The sequence below is a fragment of the Oncorhynchus clarkii genome, chromosome 15 (genome assembly GCF_045791955.1).
Source record: "Oncorhynchus clarkii lewisi isolate Uvic-CL-2024 chromosome 15, UVic_Ocla_1.0, whole genome shotgun sequence".
NCBI lineage: Eukaryota > Metazoa > Chordata > Actinopteri > Salmoniformes > Salmonidae > Oncorhynchus > Oncorhynchus clarkii.
Window position 1 is genome coordinate 30505535 of NC_092161.1, and position 24285 is coordinate 30529819.

The 24285-nt window shown below is 41.7% G+C and overlaps 1 protein-coding gene across 1 annotated transcript in view; it reads left to right on the forward strand.

Annotated features, from left to right (window-relative positions):
- LOC139366771 (MAM and LDL receptor class A domain containing 1) overlaps nucleotides 1-24285 on the forward strand; it is a 123965-nt gene that overhangs the window by 78241 nt on the left and 21439 nt on the right. The window contains exon 23 of the mRNA XM_071104475.1: nucleotides 22271-22454. Coding sequence (XP_070960576.1) covers nucleotides 22271-22454 — 184 coding nt within the window. The remainder of the gene's footprint in view (nucleotides 1-22270; nucleotides 22455-24285) is intronic.

Genomic DNA, 24285 nt, shown 5'->3' on the forward strand with positions numbered 1-24285 from the left:
ATTTTATACAAATTAATTTAAAATGAGCTGAAATGTCTTGCTATTACCCCATTGTTATGGCAAGCCTAAATCAGTTCAGGACTAAAATTGTGCTTAACAATTCACATAATAAGTTGCATGGACTCTGTGTGCAATAGTGTTTAACATGTTTTTTTTAATGACTACCTCATTTTTGTACCCCACACATACAATTATCTGTAAGGTCCCTCAGTTGAGTAGTGAATTTCAAACATAGTTTTAACCACAAAGACCAGAGTCAATAAGGTGCAGAACATCAGGCAGGCTCAGGATCAGGGTAGGCCGAATGGTCAGAACCAGGGAAACAGAACTTGAGAAAGCAGGGAGAAGGGAAACCACGCTGGTAAGACCTGACAAGACGAACTGGCAACAGACAAACGGAGAACACAAGTGTAAATACACTGGGGATAATGGGGAAGATGGGCGACACCTGGAGGGGGTGGAGACAAGCACAAAGACAGGTGAAACAGATCAGGGTGACACAGGGAGATTTTCCTACACCTCACAAAGAAGGGCACCTATTAGTAGATGAGCAAAATATTTACAAAGCAGACATTGAATATCCCTTTGAGCATGGTGAAGTTCTGAATTACACTTTGGATGATGTATCAATACACCCATTAACTACAAAGTTGCCAGAGAGGAAGGAAACCATGAAGCCATGACTTTTACACAGTTGCAGAGTTTAATGGTTGTGATGGAAGAAAACTAAGGATGGATCAACAACATTGTAGTTATTCTACAATACTAACCTAAATGACAGAGAGAAAAGAAAGAAGCCTGAACAGAATAAAAAATATTCCAAAACATGCATCCTGTTAGCAATACGGCACTAAAGTAAAACTGTAAAAAATTACCTAAAACTTTATGTCCTGAATACAAAGCGTTATGTTTGGGGCAAATCCAACATAACACATCACTGACTATCGCTCTTCATATTTTCAAGTATGGTGGTAGCTGCATCATGTTATGGGTATTATTGTCATCAGCAAGGACTAGGGAGTTTTTTTAGGATACAAATAAATGGAATAGTGCTAAGCAGAGGCAAAATCCTAGAGGAAAACCTGGTTCAATCTGCTTTCCAACAGACACTGGGAGACAAATTCACCATTGAGCAGGACAATAACCTGAAAGACAAGACCAAATATATACTGGAGTTGCTTACCAAGACAACATTGAATGTTCTTGAGTTGCCTAGTTACTGTTGTGACTTAAATCGGCTTGAAAATCTGTGGCAAGACCTGAAAATGGCTGTCTAGCAATGATTAAACAACCAACTTGACAGAGCTTGAAGAATTTGAATAATAATAATGTGCAAATATTATACAATCCAGGTGTGCAAAGCTCTTAGACTTACCCAGAAAGGGGTTGAATGCTTTTAATCAAGATATAGCATTTGTTTTTTAGTTTTTTAAATTTGACAAATGTTAGAATTTTTTTGTACACTTTGACAGAGTATTTTGTGTAGATTGGACAAAAACATTTAAATCCATATTAATATAATTTATAACACAACAAAATGTGGGAAAAGGTCAAGGGGTGTGAATACTTTCTGAAGGCACTGTAACTTCTATTCCGTAGAGCTGTCTATTCATATCAGGATTGGTAATTTCTGAGCAATCTATCAAGACCCAAGTGCAGACTGTGTGGAATTAACAATGTTTATTGTAACAGGGGCAGGCAAACGACAGGTTAAGGCAGGCAGGGGTCGATAATCCAGAGTAGTGGGGCCAAGGTACAGGACGGCAGGCAGGCCCAGGGTCAGGTCAGGCAGAGGTCGGTAATCCAGAGAAGGGGCAAAGGTACAGGATGGCAGGCAGGCGGGCTCGGAGTCAGGACAGGCAGGGGTCAAAACCAGGAGGGCAAGAAAAGAAAAGTGAGACTGGAAAAAGCAGGCGCTGAGACACAAAACACTGGTAGGCTTGAACAAACAAGACGAACTTGCACAGACAGACAGAAAACACAGGTAAAAATACCCGGGGGATAAGTGGAGAATATGGGCGACACCTGGAGGGGGCGTGGAGACAAGCACAAGGACAGGTGAAACAGATCAGGGCGTGACAGCAATCAGTCCTGATCAGACTTCTCTATCAATGGCTCAGCCCACCGGGGGGGAATAGAATTAGTGTAGGCAGTCTGTGACACTGGGCCTGTCACAAACGTAGTGCACTAATTTTGCCCAGAGTCCTATGGGTCAAAAGTGGGGCACTATGTAGGGAATGGGTTGCCATTTGGGATGCAGAATTTTAATCTGAGCTGTTAGGAGGTATGGTATAAAATAGAAACACGGTGACACCTTTTTCTCAATCACTTAATCCTCAAACAGAGAACAGAAAAAAACATAATGCACTCTGATTTGAAGGTGAGCCGACAGCCAAACAGCTGCCAGCAGCCCCGTAAAATGAAAAGCCCATGAATATAAATGGGATTTCAGCTTAGCAGGACATTTAATATAATAGTAAGTCATTAGGGAGATTTTAATGGCGATTGCAACTTTCCCCTGTCCGTTTAGGCTACTGCGACTGTCATCAAATGTGATCAAATGATGCCAATGATACATTTATGTAAATGTCTACCTGGCCTCGTTATGCATAGTGGATTTTGCGGGTTGCGCTGCGGCGACTCTTTTGAATGAACTCTGAAATGTATCTGATAAGTGCCTCGATAGATATCGCATTGAGACATCAAATATGAGCTATGCCGGTATGATCCACCAGTCAGCCACCGCACCGAGACTAGTTTTATGGATGGAGCTCCCTTTCTATATCACACACACACACAAATCTGGATAAATCACGTGGTAAAATTGGCTATTAATCTTTTACATTCGCCGTAACAAGATTGTTTCTAGCAAGGACTCCATTGGCATACAGCAGGCTGGTGGAGAGGACACGGACTGTGCATGGCTCACCCTCGGGTGCATTTTAATATACTTTTAAACTGCAGAGTATAACATGACATTGCCTGTCCTCTGTTTTGAGTAGGTTAGGCCCAGACTCTTTCATTGCAATGGCTATGTAAACTAAGGCCCTTGGCAAAGTTTCGGTAAACATGAAGCCACAGCAAATTGCTGAGCCTGACCGTAAATTCCTGTCCCTGACCATAAACCACATATCATAGGTGAGACATGTATCTTAACCCTTTACACTCGCTGGGAGTTGGCCAATATGGATAGGGCTAAATTGAAATGTTTCTTACAGAGGAAATATGAAAATGCATAACCATGGTAGCAATTGAAAAGGAACAGTTTGTAGATTATTAGACCAAAGGTGAGGGAACAACAGTTCCCCTGACACAGGACTGAATCCAAACATTACACTGTTGATTCTATGTACAATTTACATTTACTGTACCTTTTGCCACATTTGTTGATAACGAAATCTGAAAATACTCTGGATACATTCATTAACATGATAAGAATACTCCTGAAAAATGTGCAACATAAGACCAAAGAAAGTACAAGGGTTTAAGTGAGAGGACTATCTGGTGTCTCCAAGTGGCGGCACACCTCTCCAAAGTGTGCACATTAAAACTTCTTATGGCTGGGGGCAGTATTGAGTAGCTTGGATGAATAAGGTGCCCAGAGTAAACTGCCTACTACTCAGGCCCAGAAGCTAAGATATGCATATTATTAGTAGATTTGGATGGAAAACACTCTGAAGTTTCTAAAACTGTTTGAATGATGTCTGTGAGTATAACATAACTCATATGGCAGGCAAAAACCTAAGAAGAAAATCCAACCAGGAAGTGGGAAATCTGAGGTTTGTAGGTTTTCAAGTCTTTGCCTATCTAATACACAGTGTCTATGGGAACATATTGCACTTCCTAAGGCTTCCACTAGATGTCAACAGTCTGTAGAACCCTGTTTCAGGCTTCTACTGAGAAGGGGGAGAGAATATGAGCTGTTTGAGTCAGGTGTCTGGCAGAATGCCATGAGCTCAGTCTCGCGCGTGCCAGTGTGAGTTCGCTGCGTTCCTTTTCCTTTCTATAGACAAAGGAATTGTCCGGTTGGAATATTATTGAAGATTTATGTTAAAAACATCCTAAAGATTGATTCTATACATCGTTGACATGTTTCTACAAACTGTAATGGAACGTTTTGACTTTTCATCTGGCCTGCGCCTCATGAATTTGGATTTGTGAACTAAACGCGTGAACAAAAAGGAGGTATTTGGACATAAATGATGGACTTTATCGAACAAAACAAACATGTATTGTGGAACTGAGATTCCTGGGAGTGCATTCTGATGATCATCAAAGGTAAGTGTATATTTATAACGCTATTTCTGACTTTTCCTGACTCCACAACATGGCGGGTATCTGTATGGCTTGTTTTTGTGTCTGAGCGCTGTACTCAGATTATTGCTTGGTGTGCTTTTTCCGTAAAGTTTTTTTGAAATCTGACACAGCGGTTGCATTAAGGAGAAGTATAACACTTGTATTTTCATCAACATTTATGATGAGTATTTCTGTAAATTGATGTGGCTCTGCAAAATCACCGGATGTTTTGGAAGCAAAACATTACTGAACATAACGCGCCAATGTAAACTGAGATTTTTGGATATAAATATGCACTTTATCAAACAAAACATACATGTATTGTGTAACATGAAGTCCTACGAGTGTCATCTGATGAAGATCATCGAAGGTTAGTGATTCATTTTATCTCTATTTCTGATTTTTGTGACTCCTCTTTGGCTGGAAAAATGGCTGTGTTTTTCTGTGACTTGGCGCTGACCTAACATAATCGTATGGTATGCTTTCGTCGTAAAGCCTTTTTGAAATCGGACACTGTGGTGGGATTAACAACAAGTTTGTCTTTAAAATGGTGTATAGTACTTGTATGTTTGAGGAATTTTAATTATGAGATTTCTGTGGTTTGAATTTGGGTCCCTGCACTTTCACTGGCTGTTGTCAAGTTGATCCCGTTAACGAGATCTCAGCCATAAGTTTAACTAAGTAATTTCAATGTACTTTTTTTTACTCCCTTTTTCTCTGCAATTTTGTGATTATGATCTTGTCTCATCACTGCAACTCCCAAACGGGCTCGGGAGAGGCGAAGGTCGAGACATGCTTCCTCCAAAACATGAACAGCCAAACCGTGCTCCCTAACACCCGCTCGCTTAACCCGGAAACAAGCTGCACCAACGTGTCGGAGGAAACACCGTTTAACTGACGACCGAAGTCAGCCTGCAGGTGCCCAGCTAGAGCGCGATGAGCCAAAGTCCCCACGGCCAAACCCTCCCCTAACCCAGACGATGCTGGGACAATTGCGCGCCCAGTTTTCTTCACAGTAGACAAGCAATGTGAAGTGCACATTTGGACTCACGGGTGTTTGGCTTGCTTATATGACATCAAAGCGGTATTTATTATAATCCTCAACGGCTCATCTTTCCAAATACAATTACAGCATTTCACTCACCCAGTCAACTAAACATTTACAAAAGTTTCCAATTAGCGGGAGGGATGGGAGCAACTTCTTGCCCCGCGCAGTGCTTAAGGTCAGAACGGCTGTCAGTCAAAACCCATACAGCGCTGTGAAGCGCAGAGCCTGAGGTCTGACGTCATGTATAGCATTTTACCTTCCATCCACTGTGTTCCAATTAAGGTATTTATCAGTGCAAAAATTTGCCATTTTCAACCCGTATAACGGTACTATAAAGTGCTATAAGAATGGCCAGCAATAACCTGAACCACAAAATATTCATATTGCTGTAACAGAAAAAGACAGGATAAAAATGATCTGATTATATGAATCATGACATTTTATGGGAAACGGATAGTTAAATCCATATTCTCCACCATTTACATACTCTTTGATCTAACCAGCCAAGGTATCCATTAACCTAATCTGTCTGAGGAGCTTTTTAATATTATTGTTTCTTATCATTCCCTGTCACAGCGTTTGAGAAACGGGTCTCGTCCCAAATGGCACTCCATTTGCTATATAGTGCACTAATTTTGACCCGGGTCCATAGTACTCTGGTCGAAAGTACTGCACTACAGTGCCTTCAGGAAGTATTCACACCTCTTTTTCCACATTTTGCTGTGCTACAGACTACATTTAAAATTTATTTTTGAGATTTTGTATTGAGATTTTGTATTGAGATTTTGTGTCACTGATCTACACACAATACCCCATAATGTCAAAGTGGAATTATGTTTTTAGAAAGTTTACAAATGTATTAAAAATGAGGGGCTGAAATGTCTTGATAAGTATTCAACCCTTTTGTTTTTTGGCAGGCCTAAATAAGTTCAGGAGTAAAACTGTTCTTAAGAACTCACATAATGAGTTGCATGGAACTCTGTGTGCAATAATAATGTTTAACATGATTTTTGAAGGACTGTCTCATCTCTGTACCTCACACATACAATGAATGATCTGTAAGGTTCCTCAGTCGAGCAGTGAATTTCAAGCAACAGAGTTAGGAAGGACCACAGAGTTTTTCCAATGGTTCGCAAAGAAGGGCACATTGATTGATGGGTAAAAAAAACATGTTGAATATCCCTTTGAGCATGTTGAAGTTATTCATTACACTTTGGATGGTGTGTCAATACACCCAGTCACTAAGGAGATATAGGTGTCCTTCCTAACTCTGTTGCCGGAGTCGAAGGAAACCCCTCAGGGATTTAAAACAGTTACAGAGTTTAATGGCTGTGGTAGGAGATAACTGAGGATGGATCAACAACATTGTAGTTACTCCTCAATACTAACATAAATGGCAGAGTAAAAAGAAGGAAGACTGTACAGAATAAAAATATTCCAGAACATGCATCCTGTTTGCTACAAGGCACTAAAATAATACTGCAAAAAATGACCTAAAACACAAGGCTGGAGTTTCTTACCAAGACGACATTGAATGTTCCTGAGTGGCCTAGTTACAGTTTTGTCTTAAATCGTCTTGGAAATCTATAGCAAGACTTAAAAATGTCGGTCTAGCATTGATCAACAACCAACTTGACAGAGCCTGAATAATTTTAAAATGAATAATGGGCAAATATTGTACAATCCAAGTGTGCAAAGCTCTTAGAAACTTACCCAGAGAGACTCAGAGCTGTAAGGTAATTCAAATGTATTGACTCAGGGGGTTGAATATGTATCTAATCAAGATATATTAGTGTTTGTTTTCCATACATTTTTCTTCCACTTTGACATTACAGAGTATTTTGTGTAGGTTGTTGACAAAAAAATGACAATTAAATCAATTTTAACCCCACATTGTAACACAACAAAATGCGAAAAAAGTCAAGGGGTGTGAATACTTTCTGAAGGTACTGTATATACGGAATAGGGTGCCATTTGGATGTAGACAAGGTCTGTCTGTTTAGATTATCCTACTAGAAGGAAGCGATGAGGGGGGGCAGGTGGATCTCCATTTGCGTGTGACAACTGAGAGCTGTATCCTCAGTCCCCACAACATCGGCCCAGACCTCTAAAAATCGATATTCCCTCTGTCTCAATCAGAGACGACAATTCAGTCCATACCACTTTATCCTCACTTGTGTTTCAATTAGTCCACGATTAGGTGGTTTGGCAGCAAACTGGGAGGTGATACCATATATTGTGTTTTTGCTTCACTCCAACCAGTACTGTGATGGTGCCTGGAAAAGTTGGTATACTCTACTTTTGCCAAACTGGAACACTGGAGATTAAACAAGACTGAATCCAAACATTACCCTGTGGATTTTATGTGTATTTACATGATTACAAGGGTTTGAGTGAGAGGTCTAACTGGTGTCTCCAAGTGGCCACACACCTCTCCAAACTGTGCACAGTTCCTATGTAATTTCAATGCACTTTTATGACTTAAGGAAAGAGCCTTCAACTATAAGGTGCTTGTTTTGACCTCTCCAAGCTTTGCCATTGAGGAAATGAAGCAATCACACTTGTAGATGTTTGTTTGGAACACAGCCCTGCGTCCCCACCGTCACACAATAAAAAAAATGTGTTTTTGTGTGTTACAGCCTACATTTTAAATTATCTGATTATATGAATCATGAAATGTTATGGGAAACGCATAGTTAAATCCATATTCTCCACCATTTACATACTCTTTGAACTAACCAGCCAAGGTATCCATTAACCTAATCTGTCTGAGGAGCTTTTTAATATTATTGTTTCTTATCATTCCCTGTCACAGCGTTTGAGAAATGGGCCTCGTCCCAAATGGCACTCCATTTGCTATATAGTGCACTAATTTTGACCCGGGTCCATAGGACTCTGGTCGAAAGTACTGCACTACAGTGCCTTCAGGAAGTATTCACACCTCTTTTTCCACATTTTGCTGTGCTACAGACTACATTTAAAATTTATTTTTGAGATTTTGTATTGAGATTTTGTGTCACTGATCTACACACAATACCCCAAAATGTCAAAGTGGAATTATGTTTTTAGAAAGTTTACAAATTTATTAAAAATGAAAAGCTGAAATGTCTTTAAGTATTCAACCCTTTTTGTTTTTTGGCAGGCCTAAATAAGTTCAGGAGTAAAACTGTTCTAAAGAACTCACATAATGAGTTGCATGGAACTCTGTGTGCAATAATAATGTTTAACATGATTTTTGAAGGACTGTCTCATCTCTGTACCTCACACATACAATGAATGATCTGTAAGGTTCCTCAGTCGAGCAGTGAATTTCAAGCAACAGAGTTAGGAAGGACCACAGAGTTTTTCCAATGGTTCGCAATGAAGGGCACATATTGATTGATGGGTAAAAAAACATGTTGAATATCCCTTTGAGCATGCTGCAGTTATTCATTACACTTTGGATGGTGTGTCAATACACCCAGTCACTAAGAAGATATAGGTGTCCTTCCTAACTCTGTTGCCGGAGTCGAAGGAAACCCCTCAGGGATTGAAAAACAGTAACAGAGATTTAATGGCTGTGGAAGGAGATAACTGAGGATGGATCAACAACATTGTAGTTACTCCTCAATACTAACATAAATGGCAGAGTAAAAGAAGGAAAACTGTACAGAATAAAAATATTCCAGAACATGCATCCTGTTTGCTACAAGGCACTAAAGTAATACTGCAAAAAATGACCTAAAACACAAGGCTGGAGTTTCTTACCAAGACGACATTGAATGTTCCTGAGTGGCCTAGTTACAATTTTGTCTTAAATCGTCTTGAAAATCTATAGCAAGACTTAAAAATGTCGGTCTAGCATTGATCAACAACCAACTTGACAGAGCTTGAAGAATTTTAGAACGAATAATGGGCAAATATTGTACAATCCAGGTGTGCAAAGCTCTTAGAAACTTACCCAGAGAGACTCAGAGCTGTAAGGTAATTCAAATGTATTGACTCAGGGGTTTGAATACGCATCTAATCAAGATATATTAGTGTTTGTTTTCCATAAATTTTTCTTCCACTTTGACATTACAGAGTATTTTGTGTAGGTTGTTGACAAAAAAATGTAATCAAGTTTAATCCCACATTGTAACACAACAAAATGTGAAAAAAATCAAAGGGTGTGTACTGTATATACGAAATAGGGTGCCATTTGGGATCTAGACAAGGTCTGTCTGTTTAAATGATCCTACTAGAAGGGTAGTGATGGGGGGGGGGGGGGGGGGCAGGTGGATCTCCATTTGTGTGTGACAACAAAGAGCTCTATCCTCAGTCCCCACACCATCGGCCCAGACCTCTAAAAATCTATATTCCCTCTGTCTCAATCAGAGACGACAATTCAGTCCATACCACTTTATCCTCACTCGTGTTCCAATTAGTCCACGATTAGGTGGTTTGGCAGCAAACTGGGAAGTGATACAGTATATTGTGTTTTTGCTTCACTCCAACCAGTACTGTGAGGGTGCCTGGAAAAGTATGTATACTCTACTTTTGCCAAACTGGAACACTGGAGATTAAACAAGACTGAATCCAAACATTACCCTGTTGATTTTATGTGTATTTAAATTATTACAAGGGTTTGAGTGAGAAGTCTAACTGGTCTCTCCAAGTGGCCACACACCTTTCCAAACTGTGCACAGTTCCTATGTAATTTCAATGCACTTTTATGACTTAAGGAAAGAACCTTCAACTATAAGGTGCTTTTTTTGACCTCTCCTAGCTTTGCCATTGAGGAAATGAAGCAAGCACACTTGTAGATGTTTGTTTGGAACACAGCCCTGCGTCCCCACCATCACACAATTTTAAAAAACATTTGTGACCAACTTTTTATTCATTTGTAACTTTTTATGGGGGGGATTGCAGGTACAAAAACAATCAATGCAATGTATACAAAGATTACCCCGACCGTTCCCCTCCTCAGTCCCCATCCACTCTCCCACATCATCCCTCTCAAATCAAATCATTTGTCACATGCACCGAATACAACAAGTGTAGATCTTACCGTGAAATGCTTAATTACAAGCCCTTTAACCACCAGTGCAGTTTAAGAAGAGTTAAGAAAATATTTACCAAATAAACTAAAGTAAAAAATAATAAAAAGTAACACAATAAAATAACAATAACGAGGCTATATACTGTACAAGGGGGTACCTCTATCGTGTCAGTGTGCGGGGGTACAGGTAAGTTGAGGTACAGTGGCAAGAAAAGGTAAGTGAACCCTTTCGGAATTACCTGGATTTCTGCGTAAATTGGTCATAAAATGTGATCTTCATCTAACAATAGAAAAACACAGTCTGCTTAAACTAACAATGATATGTTTTCATGTTTTATTTAACACACCCTGTAAACATTCACAGTGCGGGGTGCAAAAAGTATGTGAACACTTGGATTTAATAAATGGTTGACCCTCCTTTGGCAGCAATAACCTCAACCAAACGTTTTCTGTAGTTGCGGATCAGACCTGCACAACGGTCAGGAGGAATTTTGGACCATTCCTCTTTACAAAACTGTTTCAGTTCAGCAATATTATTGGGATGTCTAGTGTGAACCACCCTCCTGAGGTCATGTCACAGCATCTCAATCGGGTTGAGATCAGGACTTAGACTGGGCCATTCCAGAAGGCGTATTTTCTTCTGTTGAATCCATTTTCAAATCAAATAAAATCCCATTTTATTGGTCACATACACATGGTTAGCAGATGTTAATGCGAGTGTAGTGAAATGCTTGTGCTTCTAGTTCCAACAGTGCAGTAATATCTAACAAGTATCTAAGAATTCCCCAACAACTACCTAATACACACAAATCTAAAGGGGTGAATGAAAATATGCATATATAAGTACATGGATAAGTGATGGCCGAGTGGCATAGGCAAGGTGCAGTAGATGGTTTTAAAATACAGTATATACATGATATATGAGAAATGTAAGATATGTAAACAATATTAAAGTACTATTATTTAAAGTGGCATTGTTTAAAGTGACGAGTGATCCATTTATAAAAGTGTCCAGTGATTGGTTCTCAATGTAGGCAGCAGTCTCTCTGAGTTAGTGATTGCTGTTTAGCAGTCTGATGACCTTGCGATAGAAGCTCTTTCTCAATCTCTCGGTCCCTGCTTTGATGCACCGGTACTGACCTCGCCTTCTGGATGATAGCGGTGTGAACAGGCAGTGGCTCGAGTGGTTGTTGTCCTTGTTGCATTTTGTTGTTGATTTACTTCTGTTTTGAGAGTCGTTGTCCTGTTGCATCACCCAACTTCTGTTGAGCTTCAATTCGCGGACAGATAGCCTTACATTCTCCTGCAAAATGTCTTGATAAACTTGGGAATACATTTTTCCATCTGATAGTAAGCTGTCCAGGCCCTAAGGCAGCAAAGCAGCCCCAAACCATGATGCTCCCTCCACCATACTTTACAGCTGGGATGTTGGTGTGCTGTGCCTTTCCTTCCAAACAACTCAACTTTAATTTAATCTGTCCACAGAATATTTTGCCAGTTGCAAACTTCAGACGTGCAGCAATGTTTTTTTAACAGCAGTGGCTTCTTCTGTGGTGTCCTCCCTCGAACACCATTCTCGTTTAGTGTTTTACGTATCGTAGACTCCTCGACAGAGATGTTAGCGTGTTCCAGAGATTTCATGTTAATCTTTAGTTGACATTCTAGGATTCTTCTTAACCTCATTGAGCATTCTGCGCTGTGCCCGTGCAGTCATCTTTGTAGGAGGGCCACTCCTAGGGAGAGTAGCAACAGTGCTGAACTTTCTCAGTTTATAGACAATTTGTCTTACCTTGGACTGATGAACATCAAGGCTTTTAGAGATACTTTTGTGACCCTTTCCAGTTTTATGCACTTCAACAATTCCTAATCTTAGGTCTTCTGAGATCTCTTTTGTTTGAGGCATGGTTCACATCGGGCTTCTTGTGAATAGCAAACTCAAATTTTGTGAGTGCTTTTTATAGGGCAGGGCAGCTCTAACCAACATCTCCAAACTCGTCTCATTGATTGGACTCCAGGTTAGCTGACTCCTGACTCCAATTAGCTTTTGGAAAAGTCATTAGCTTAGGGGTTCACATACTTTTCCCAACCTACAATGTGAATATTTAAATGAAGTATTCAATATAGACAAGAAAAATACAATAACTTGTGTGTTATTATACAAGGCCCATCTGTAAATGGCCTATCCAACCAACTACCTACCTCATCCCCATATTTGTTTTTGTTTTTCTGCTCTTTTTTTTCATCCTCATCTGCATATCTATCACTCAATTGTTAATTAGCTAAATTGTAATTACTGTAATCCCGTTGCGGGAGAGGTTGTTCTCCTGGCACCACACGGCCAGGTATCTAACCGAACAGGCAGTGGCTCGAGTGGTTGTTGTCCTTGTTGCATTTTGTTGTTGATTTACTTCTGTTTTGAGAGTCGTTGTCCTGTTGCATCACCCAACTTCTGTTGAGCTCCTCCCTATCTGCTGTCTTGTCACTGTTGGTGATCAGGCCTACCGTTGTTGTGTCATCGGCAAGTTTAATGATGGTGTTGGAGTCGTACCTGGCTGTGCAGTCATGAGTGAACAGGGAGTACATTAGGGGACTGAGCATGTACCCCTGAGGGGCTCCTGTATTTGGGGCGACAGGTAGCCTAGTGGTTAGAGCATTGGGCCAGTAACCGAAAGTGATGGCGGACTATGTATTTTTGTAAATAACAGCTGGTGCACGATATTTCAGGAAGTCTCAAGGTTTTGCTCACCTGAGGGAGAGTATCTCATGATAAGCTGTAGATAACACTATCTACCAAGAGAGTTTTCATCTGTTTTTTCGTAGCTGTCTACATGCCACCACAGACTGATGCTGGCACTAAGACCGCACTGAATGAGCTGTATTCCACCATAAGTGAACAGGAAAACACTTACGGAGAGACAGCGCTCCTTAATGCAGGGATACTTAAATCCGTCTTACCAAATTTCTATCAGCATGTTAAATATGCAACCAGAGGGAAAAAAACTCTGCACCACCTTTACTCCACACACAGTGATGCATACAAAGCTCTCCCTCGCCCTCCATTTGGCAAATCTGACCATAATTCTATCCCCCTGATTACTGCTTACAAGCTCCAATTAAATCAGGAAGCACCAGTGACTCGGTCAATAAAAAAAGTGGTCAGGTGAAGCAGATGCTAAGCTACAGGACTGTTTTGCTGGCACAGACTGGAATATGTTCCGAGATTCCTCTGATGACATTGAGGAGTACACCACATCAGTCATTGGCTTCATCAATAAGTGCATCGATGACGTCATCCTCACAGTGACCGCACGTACATACCCCAACCAGAAGCCATGAATTACAGGCAAAATACGCACTGAGCTAAAGGCTAGAACTGACGCTTTCAAGGAGTGGGACTCTAACCCGGAAGCTTATAAGAAATCCCGCTATGCCCTCCGACAAACCATCAAACAGGCAAAGCGTCAATACAGGACTAAGATTGAATCGTACTAGACCGGTTCTGACGCTCGTCGGATGTGGCAGGGCTTGCAAACCATTACAGACTACAAAGGGAAGCACAGCTGAGAGCTGCCCAGTGACACGAGCTAAACTACTTCTATGCTCGCTTCGAGGCAAATAACACTGAAACATGCATGAGAGCACCAGCTGTTCCGGAAGACTGTGATCATGCTCTCCACAGCCGGTGAGTTACACCTTTCAACAGGTCAACATTCACAAGGCCACAGGGTCAGACGGATTACCAGGACGTGTACTGCGAGCATGTGCTGACCAACTGGCAAGTGTCTTCACTGACATTTTCAAACTCTCCTTTTCGGAGTCTGTAATACCACCATAGTCCCTGTGCCCAAGAACACTAAGGTAACCTGCCTAATTGACTGCCGACCCATAGCACTCACATCTGTAGCCCTGAAGTGCTTTGAAAGGCTGGTCATGGCTCACATCAACACCATTATCCTAGAATTCCTAGACTCACTCCAATTTGCATACCGCCCTAATAGATCCACAGATGATGCAATCTCTATTGCACTCCACACTGCCCTTTCCCACCTGGACAAAAGGAACACCTATGTGAGAATGCTATTCATTGACTACAGCTCAGCTTTCAACACCATAGTGCCCTCAAAGCTCATCAATAAGCTAAGGACCCTGGGACTAAACACCTCCCTCTGCAATTGGATCGTTGCTACAGAGCCTTTCCGTTCACCTTCACACTCCTGGGCCAGACTACACTCAATCATATGACCCACTGAAGAGATGAGTCTTCAGTAAAGACATAAAGGTTGAGACCGAGTCTGCGTCTCTCACATGGGTAGGCAGACCATTCCATAAAAATGGTGCTCTGTAGGAGAAAGCCCTGCCTCCAGCTGTTTGCTTAGAAATTCTAGGAACAATTAGGAGGCCTGCGTCTTGTGACCGTAGTGTACATGTAGGTATGTACGGCAGGACCAAATCAGAAAGATAGGTAGGAGCAAGCCCATGTAGTGCTTTGTAGGTTAGCAGTAAAACCTTGAAATCAGCCCTTGCCTTAACAGGAAGCCAGTGTAGGGAGGCTACCACTGGAGTAATATGATCACATGTTTTGGTTCAAGTCAGGATTCTAGCAGCCGTATTTAGCACTAACTGAAGTTTATTTAGTGCTTTATCCAGGTAGCCGGAAAGTAAAGCATTGCAGTAGTCTAACCTAAAAGTAACAAAAGCATGGATGAATTTTTCTGCATGATTTTTGGACAGAATGTGACGTAGATGGAAAAAATCTGTCCTTGAAACAGTCTTGATATGTTTGTCAAAAGAGAGATTAGGGTCCAGAGTAACGCCGAGGTCCTTCACAGTTTTATTTGAGACAACTAAACAGCCATCAAGATTAATTGTCAGATTCAACAGAAGATCTCTTTGTTTCTTGGGACCTAAAACAAGCATCTCTGTTTTGTCCAAGTTTAAAAGTAGAAAGTTTGCAGCCATCCACTTCCTTATGTCTGAAACACAGGCTTCTAGCGAGGGCAATTTTGGGGCTTCACCATGTTTCATTGAAATGTACAGCTGTGTGTCATCCGCATAGCAGTGAAAGTTAACATTATGTTTTCGAATGACATCCCCCAAGAGGTCAAATATATAGTGAAAACAATAGTGGTCCTAAAACGGAACCTCGAGGAACACCGACATTTACAGTTGATTTGTCAGAGGACAAATCATTCACAGAGACAAACTGATATCTTTCCGACAGATAAGATCTAAACCAGGCCAGATGTCCGCGTAGACCAATTTGAGTTTCCAATCTCTCCAAAAGAATGTGGGGATCGATGGTATCAAAAGCAGCACTAAGGTCTAGGAGCACGAGGACAGATGCAGAGCCTCGGTCTGACGCCATTAAAAGGTCATTTACCACCTTCACAAGTGCAGTCTCAGTGCTATGGTTGGGTCTAAAACCAGACTGAAGCATTTTGTATACATTGTTTGTCTTCAGGAAGGCAGTGAGTTGCTGCGCAACAGCTTTTTTCAAAAAAAATTGAGTAGTTCAGTAGTTTAGTTGGAATAGGGTCCAGTATGCAGCTTGAAGGTTTAGAGGCCATGATTATTTTCATCATTGTGTCAAGAGATATAGTACTAAAACACTTGTTTCTCTCTTGATCCTAGGTCCTGGCAGAGTTGTGCAGACTCAGGACAACTGAGCTTTGGAGGAATACGCAGATTTAAAGAGGAGTCCGTAATTTGCTTTCTAATGATCATGATCTTTTCCTCAAATAAGTTATTAATTTATTACTGCTGAAATGAAAGCCATCCTCACTTGGGGAATGCTGCTTTTTAGTTAGCTTTGCAACAGTATCAAAAGGAAATTTCGGATTGTTCTTATTTTCCTCAATTAAGTTGGAAAAATAGGATGATCGAGCAGCAGTGAGGGCTCTTTGATACTGCACGGTACTGTCTTTCCAAGCTAGTCGGAAGAATTCCAGTTTGGTGTGGCGCCATTTCCGTTCCAATTTTCTGGAAGCTTGCTTCAGAGCTCGGGTATTTTCTGTATACCAGGGAGCTAGTTTCTTATGACAAATGTTTTTTGTTTTTAGGGGTGCAACTGCATCTAGGGTATTGCGCAAGGTTAAATTGAGTTCCTCAGTTAGGTGGTTAACTGATTTATGTCCTCTGATGTCCTTGGATAGGCAGAGGGAGTCTGGAAGGGCATCAAGAAATCTCATTGAGTTTGTGAATGACAAAACAGTGGTAGGCCTGATCACCGACAATGACGAGAAAGCCTATAGGGAGGAGGTCAGATACCTGGCGGTGTGGTGCCAGAATAACAACCTCTCCCTCAATATGATAAGATAATGGAGATTATTGTGGACTACAGGAAAGAGGACTGTGAACGCCCCCATTCTCATCGACGGGGCTGTAATGGAGCAGGTTGAGAGCTTCAAGTTCCTTGGTGTCCGCATCACCAACAAACTAACATTGTCCAATTACACCAAGACAGTCTTGAAGATGGCATGACAAAACCTATTCCCCCTCAGGAGACTGACAAGATTTGGCATGGGTCCTCAGATCCTCAAAGGTTCTACAGCTGCACCACCGAGAGCATGGTTGCATCACCGTCTGGTATGGCAACTGCTCAGCCTCCGACCCCAAGGCACTACAGAGGGTAGTGTGTATGGCCAAGCTTCCTGCCATCCAGGAACTCTATACCAGGCGGTGTCAGAGGAAAGCCTATAAAATTGTCAGAGACTCCAGCCACCCTAGTCATAGACTTCTCTCTGCTACCACACGGCAAGCAGTACTAGGTCTAAGGCTTCTAAACAGCTTCTACCCCCAAGCCATAAGACTCCTGAACATCTAATCAAATGGCTACCCAGACTACATGAATTGCCACCTCCCCCCCTTTACGCTGCCGCTACTCTCTGTTATTATCCATGCGTAATTCACTTTAATAACTCTGTCCACATGTATATATTACCTCAATTACCTCGACTAACCGGTGCCCCCGCACATTGACTCTGTACCGGTACTGCTGCTCTTTAATTATTTGTTACTTTATTTATTTTTATTTTCTTAAAATTGCATTGTTGGTTAAGGGTTTGTAAGTAAGCATTTCACTGTGAGGTCAGAGTGAGGGATGCCACCTGATGTATTCGGCGCATGTGACAAATACAATTGGATTTGATCAGGCTTATCAGACAAACAGATTGTAATTTTGATGCACGTAGAATGGAGTCATGAGTGTGTGTGTTCCGTGGCAAATTTTCTTCACAATACCAAAAACATAGACTCATTCTGTCCAGGACAACCCATGGTATAACGCATGTCATCCTTGTATCTGTACATTAAGCATAGCAATCATAGTAAATTACATCCCACTGTCAATTCAACATCTATTCCACGTTGTTTCTGCTTAATTTCGTTGAAATGACTTGGAAAAAATGTTAATTCAACCAGTGTGTGCCCAGTGGGATAAGTTTTGAAATATGGAAAAGTGAAGTGCACATTTGGATGTGTGGTTTGCTTGTAGGACATCAAAGTGGTATTTATTATAATTAGTCTAATCTTTCAGAACACCTTGACTCCTCTCAATTTACAACATTTCCCTCACTCTGACCGCAACAAATGTGCAAAAGTTGCCCAATTAGCAGAAGGGATGGGGGCATCTTCTTGTGACACGCGGTGCTCAAGTTTCTAAGGTTTCTAAGTTTCTAAGTCAAAACCCATACAGCGATGTGAAGCGGAAACCTGAGCTCTGACGTCATGTATAGCATGTTACTGTATAGCCTCTGCGTTCCAATGCCGGCGAGCTTTACACCACCCCAGCGGACGCTTGGCATTGCGCATGGTGATCTTAGGCTTGTATGCGGCTGCTCGGCCATGGAAACCCATTTCATGAAGCTCCCGAACGAACAGTTATTGTGCTGACGTTGCTTCCAAAGGTAGTTTGTGTTGCAAACGAGGACAGACGATTTATACACACTACGTGGTTCAGCACTCGGTGGTCCCGTTCTGTGAGCTTGTGTGGCGTACCACTTCCCGGCTGAGCCGTTGTTGCTTCTAGACGTTTCCACTTCACAATAACATCACTTATAGTTGACCGGGGCAGCTCTAGCAAGGCAGAAATTTGATGAACTGACTGGTTGGAAAAGTGGCATCCTATGACGGTGCCATGTTGAAAGTCACTGAGTTCTTCAGTAAGGCCATTCTACTGCCAATGTTTGTCTATGGAGATTGCATGGCTGTGTGCTTGATTTGATAGACCTATCAGCAACAGGTGGGGCTGAAATAGCCGAATCCACTAATTTGAAGGGGTGTCCATATACTTTTGTAAAATATTAAATCAAATATTGTTGAAAAAAAATTGGGGTGCCAAAATAATATCACTCACTGTCCGGTTGTGGCCCTCAGGCCGCCTTTTGCCGACTTCTGGCTTACAGTGCACTTGTGATGGCAGAGTTTGCAAAAAAAAATGCCCAAATCATCATGATATCAATTGGCCGTTGTAGGCCTACTCTGCAGATAACATTACATTGGGACGTTTTTTTTTCTTTCAAACAGTGCATGATGACTGTATTGTGCAACGCAAAGATTCAACCAAGACATCGGACCAAACTTTTTCAATAACTGGTTTGCATACCCAGAGCAGAGCGGCACATTTTGCTGAGGGCTGATATAAATCAGGAGAGACTGACTGCATCACTTCTTCTTTTTATAAGAAACATCAATGTGTTGAGAATCCCAACTTGTTTGCATAGTCAACTTACACACAGCTCTGACACACACACTTATCCCACCAGACATGCCACCAAGGGTCATTTCACAGTCCCCAAATCCAGAACAATTTCAAAAAAGCGTACAGTATTATATAGAGCACTAATTGCATGGAACTTCCCTCCATCTCATATTTCTCAAATAAACAGCAAACCTGGTTTAAAGAAAACAGATAAAGCAACACCTCGCGGCCCAACGCCTCTCCCCTATTTGACCTAGATAGTTTGTGTGTATGCATTGATATGTAGGCTACATGTGCCTTTCATTTTTTTCAAATGTATTTCTGTTCTTGTCTATCGATGTTCTGTATTATGTCATTCTGTATTTTGTTTCTTGTTTAAGGTGGACCACAGGAAGAGTAGCTGCTGCTTTTGCAACAGCTAATGGGGACCCTAATAAAATACCAAAATACCAAATACCCATTGCTGCCTTAGTTAGCATTAACTGGTTGATTTCATAAGCTGAAATGTCTTTCCTACACCTACTCTACTGGCTACCGATGTCGTTCTTTAAGATGCTACAACCTAACCTAATTGTTTTAATCTACATACAATATCCCATAATGAGAAAGAAAAAACAGGTTTGATTTTTTTTGCTAATTTATAATAAAAATAATAAAAACTAACACATTTGCATAAGTATTCAGACCCTTTACTCAGTACTTTGATGAAGCAACTTTTGGCAGCGATTACAGCCTTGATTCTTCTTGGGTATGACACTTCAAACTTGGCAAACCTGTATTTGGGGAGTTTCTCCCATTATTCTCTGCAGATCCTCTCAAGCTCTGTCAGGTTGGATCGGGAGCGTCGTTGCACAGCTATTTTCAGGTCTCTCCATCTCTCTATTACTTTGCTCTGTTCATCTTTCCCTCGATCCTGTGCCTTTTACTGAAGAGTGGCTTCTGTCTGGCCACTCTACCATAAAGGCCTGATTGGTGGAGTGCTGCAGAAATGGTTGTCCTTCTGAAAGGTTCTCCCATCTCCACAGAGGGACTATGGAGCATTGTCAGAGTGACCATCGGGTTCTTGGTCACCTCCCTGACAAAGGCCCTTCTCCCCCAATTGCTCAGTTTGACACTGATTGCTCAGTTTGACTTCTAGCTAGGTGGCTAATGTTAGCTGGCTTGCTAACATTTGCTAGGCTAGAGGTTAGGGTTAAAAGTTAAGGAGTAAGGTTAAAGGGTTAAGGTTAGGGTTAGGGGAAGGTTTGGCTAAAATGATTCAGGTTAGGGTTAGGTGAAGAGTTAGTATAAATGGTTAGGGTTAGGGAAGGGTTTGCTAACATACTAAGTAGTTGCAAAGTAGCTAAAAAGTAGTAAGTAATTGAAAAGTTGCTCATTAGGTAAAATGCTAAAGTTGTCCGTGATGAGATTCAAACTCGCAACCTTTTGGTTGCTAGACGTTCACATTATACGCCCCCCCACCCATCTACCCCGAACAACCACCCTCCTTTCGTTTTTGCCTTAAGTAACCATCTGTTTTATGTAACCATACCAAACGGATAATATCAACCTAAATGGAGTGCCTCGGATTTACGTACAGAATAATACTGAACGCTGTAAGACCAGGTTGCACAACCAGTTGAGAACGGCCCTCTGCTGCTACTTGACCCTAAAACTAGGCTACGTGCTTTGCAATGTGTTGGCTACTTTGTGCATGAGTTCTCTATTGTACTACATAATTGATGCAGCGTACTGTATACATCCGCTACACTACTTTGATATGCATCAGTGAGGATTAAGAAGTGAGTATACACAATACCCACTGAAAAACAAAGTGTGTATGTGGCTTATTCCTGCGTATAGCCCCCACTACACCACTGAGACCAACTTTCCTACTGCATTAAAGGGGTGATATAGGGTTAGTATATATATATATATATATATATATATATATATTATTTTTTTTTAAAGTTTTAAGTGGAGTGACCACTGAATCCCAAATTACCCCCTTAATCGCAAGAGGGATGAAGAAATAAATCCAAAAGCTAAATTATGCCTGATTGGACAACTGAATGGGATTTTCTTTATTACTGTGTGGGTGGAGCAAATATAAGAAACAACAAATACTAATGTATCTATAATCTAACATAGTTAATTAAGACAGAATAACTAGGGCCCAGAGATTTTCCTGAACACTTCACCTATTATACCCTAGGGTCTGGTTTAAACACACACACACACACAATCAGGAAAAACTCTTGTCCCTAAACTAACATTAGCATGCTTAATGACATTTTGCCTGATTTGACTGGGGAAGTGTCCAACTGCAACTCCACAGCATTATGTTCAAAACCTGAGAATCTAGCCTGTCGTGATATGCAGTACCCCGCTCTAAGTCGCATTCATCATCTCAGCTTTATTAGATATCATTCAGTGCCTCTGCAATACCATGGGAAAAGACAGAAAGGATTTACCAACTAATGCTATTTGGCCTAGATTTTAATCTGTTCCATATGTGGCATGAGTCTAATACATTAAAGATGACTGGGGTCGAGTCCCAAATGGCACCCTATTCCTTAAATGGCAGACTACTTTTGACCAGAGCCCTATGGAATAGGGTGCGATTTGAGACTCGGCCTGGGAGAGAACCGGCCCGTTACAGATTTAATAGGAGGTCTAAGGGCAAGAGCATTCATTACTGTGATGTTATGCTAATGTGACTATAATGACTCTTCTTAAATGACCTCCGTGCTACTCAGCGGCGGAAAGCGTTCCATTACTCGGCCTCAATTCAATGCAACATCATATTCTGTACTCCTCCATACTGTATGTGATTGAATGATCTGGGCTCTGTATGATTACATTACAGAATAATCAGCAGTGCTGTACATTTTCATATAGATCACTTTTGAATGACTCCGAGTGGCTCAAACCCTGTTTCTGGCGAACTACCCTCCTGTAGGTTTTTGTTTCAACCCCAGTTGTAACTAACCTGATTCATCTTATCAACCAGCTAATTATTCGAATCAGGTGTGTGAGATTCGGGTTGGAGCGAAAACCTTCAGGACGGTAACACTCCAGGACGAGGGTCGGAGAGCAATGCGGTAGAATAATCAATGTACAGCGTCCATATTATGACAGCCTCAGCAGGAGTTCTCAATATGGACAGCGTACCAAAGTATTCCATGGAACATTGTGTTTGACCTCTCTACGCCTGACCTCTCCACAGACTGAGAACAATGGGGTGACGGAGGTGTGGAACAAGACCGGGAACCAGGGGGAGGAGTGGAACCGGGCGGAGGTTCCCCTGCGGAAGTTGAGGAACTTTGAAGTGGTCTTCGAGGGGATACGCTCCAGAGACGTGAGCGGAGGGGCTGCGCTGGATGACCTCCAGTTCACAGACTGTGACCCCAGTAAGTGAGCCATGCATCCACAACGTGAACGTTTTCTGTACAACAGGTTCTACGGTGTCCATATTAGGACACAGCCTCAGTCTCATCAGGACTTCTATCACACCTTTATACATCTCTGTCTTATATGTCAATACACACATGTCAGGTGTGTACTGTCTTTCTCGGGAATCTCCTATCAGGATTGGATTTGTTACTCCTTGTACTAGGAGTTACTCCTAGAGATACTCTTGGTACTGACACAGTTCTGCAATGCACAGTGTAACTTTCTCTTGGAACGGCTCGCTCTAGTCTTGTCTTTGAAGATGTTCCGGACACAGAACATGACTTTAAAAACCATTCTCCCTCGAATCAGGGATTAAAATGTACAAGTTAATTAGAAGTGAACAGAAGTTCATTGGCTAGTTCCTACGAAGCCCCCGGGATCCTCTGACAATATGGAAATAAATATACAATTCCCTGGCATGAAAATAAATTGAATTAGTTTTAAGTCATGTCAGATCCCATGCCTTGAAATTGGAGTTGAACCCATTGGAATCTGTAGAGAAAAGCAACAAAAGGCCAGACTAGCACCTGAGGCTAGACTCACTTTTAATAATGTGGATAAAGGACATTCAAGTAGTCCAGCAGCATCTAAATGCGCATCGCTCTTCAAATCAAATCAAGATGTATTGGAAAGCGTACACATACAGTATTTGCAGGTGTTATGGCAGGTGTAGCAAAATGCTTATGTTACTAGCTCCAACAGTGCAGTAGAATGTCTTGCAAATACAATACAAATCCACAAATAAAAATAAAAAATCTAAACAAGAAATCAAGAAATAACTATCTAGGTAGATTCACTATAAATACAGAAGTATGTGGACACCCCTTCAAATTAGGAGATTCGGCTATTTCAGCCACACCCATTGCTGATGGGTGTATAAAATCAAGCACACAGCCATGCAATCTCCACAGACAAACATTGGCAGTAAAATGGCCTTACTGAAGAGCTCATTTCAACGTGGCACCGTCATAGGATGCCACCTTCCCAACAAGTCAGTTCATCAAATATCTGCCCTGATAGAGCTGCCCTGGTCAACTGTAAGTGCTGTTATTGTGAATTAGAAACGTCTCGGAGCAACAACGGCCCAGCTGCAAAGTGTTCGGCCACACAAGCTCAGAGAACGGCACTGCCGAGTGCTGAAGCGCGTAAAAATTGCCTGTCATCAGAAGAACTGTTTGTCAGGGAGCTTCATGAAATGTGTTTCCATGGCCCGAGCAGCTGCACACAAGCCTAAGATCACCAGGCGTAATGCCAAGCATTGGCTGGAGTGGTGTAAAGCTTGCCACAATTGGACTCTGGAGCAGTGAAAACGCATTCTCTGGAGTGATGATTCACACTTAACCATCTAGTAATCCGACGGACGAATCTGGGTTTAACGAATGCCAGGAGAATGCTCAAATGTGTAGTGCCAACACTAAAGTGTGGTGGAGGAGGAATAATGGTCTGGGGCTGTTTTCATGGTTCGGGCTAGGCCCCTTAGTTCCAGCGAAGGGAAATCTTAACGATACATCATGCAATGACATTCTAGACAATTCTGTGCTTCCAACTTTGTGGCAACAGTTTGGGGAAGGCCCTTTCCTGTTTCAGCATGACAATGCCTCCATGCGCAAAGCGAGGTCCATACAGAAATGGTTTGTCGCGATCGGTGTGGAAGAACTTGACTGGCCTGCCCAGAGCCCTGACCTCAATTCGATTGAAGAACTTTGAGATGAATTGGAATGCCGACTGCGAGCCTAATCGCCCAACATCAGTGCCTGATCTCACTAATGCTCTTGTGGCTGAAAGAAA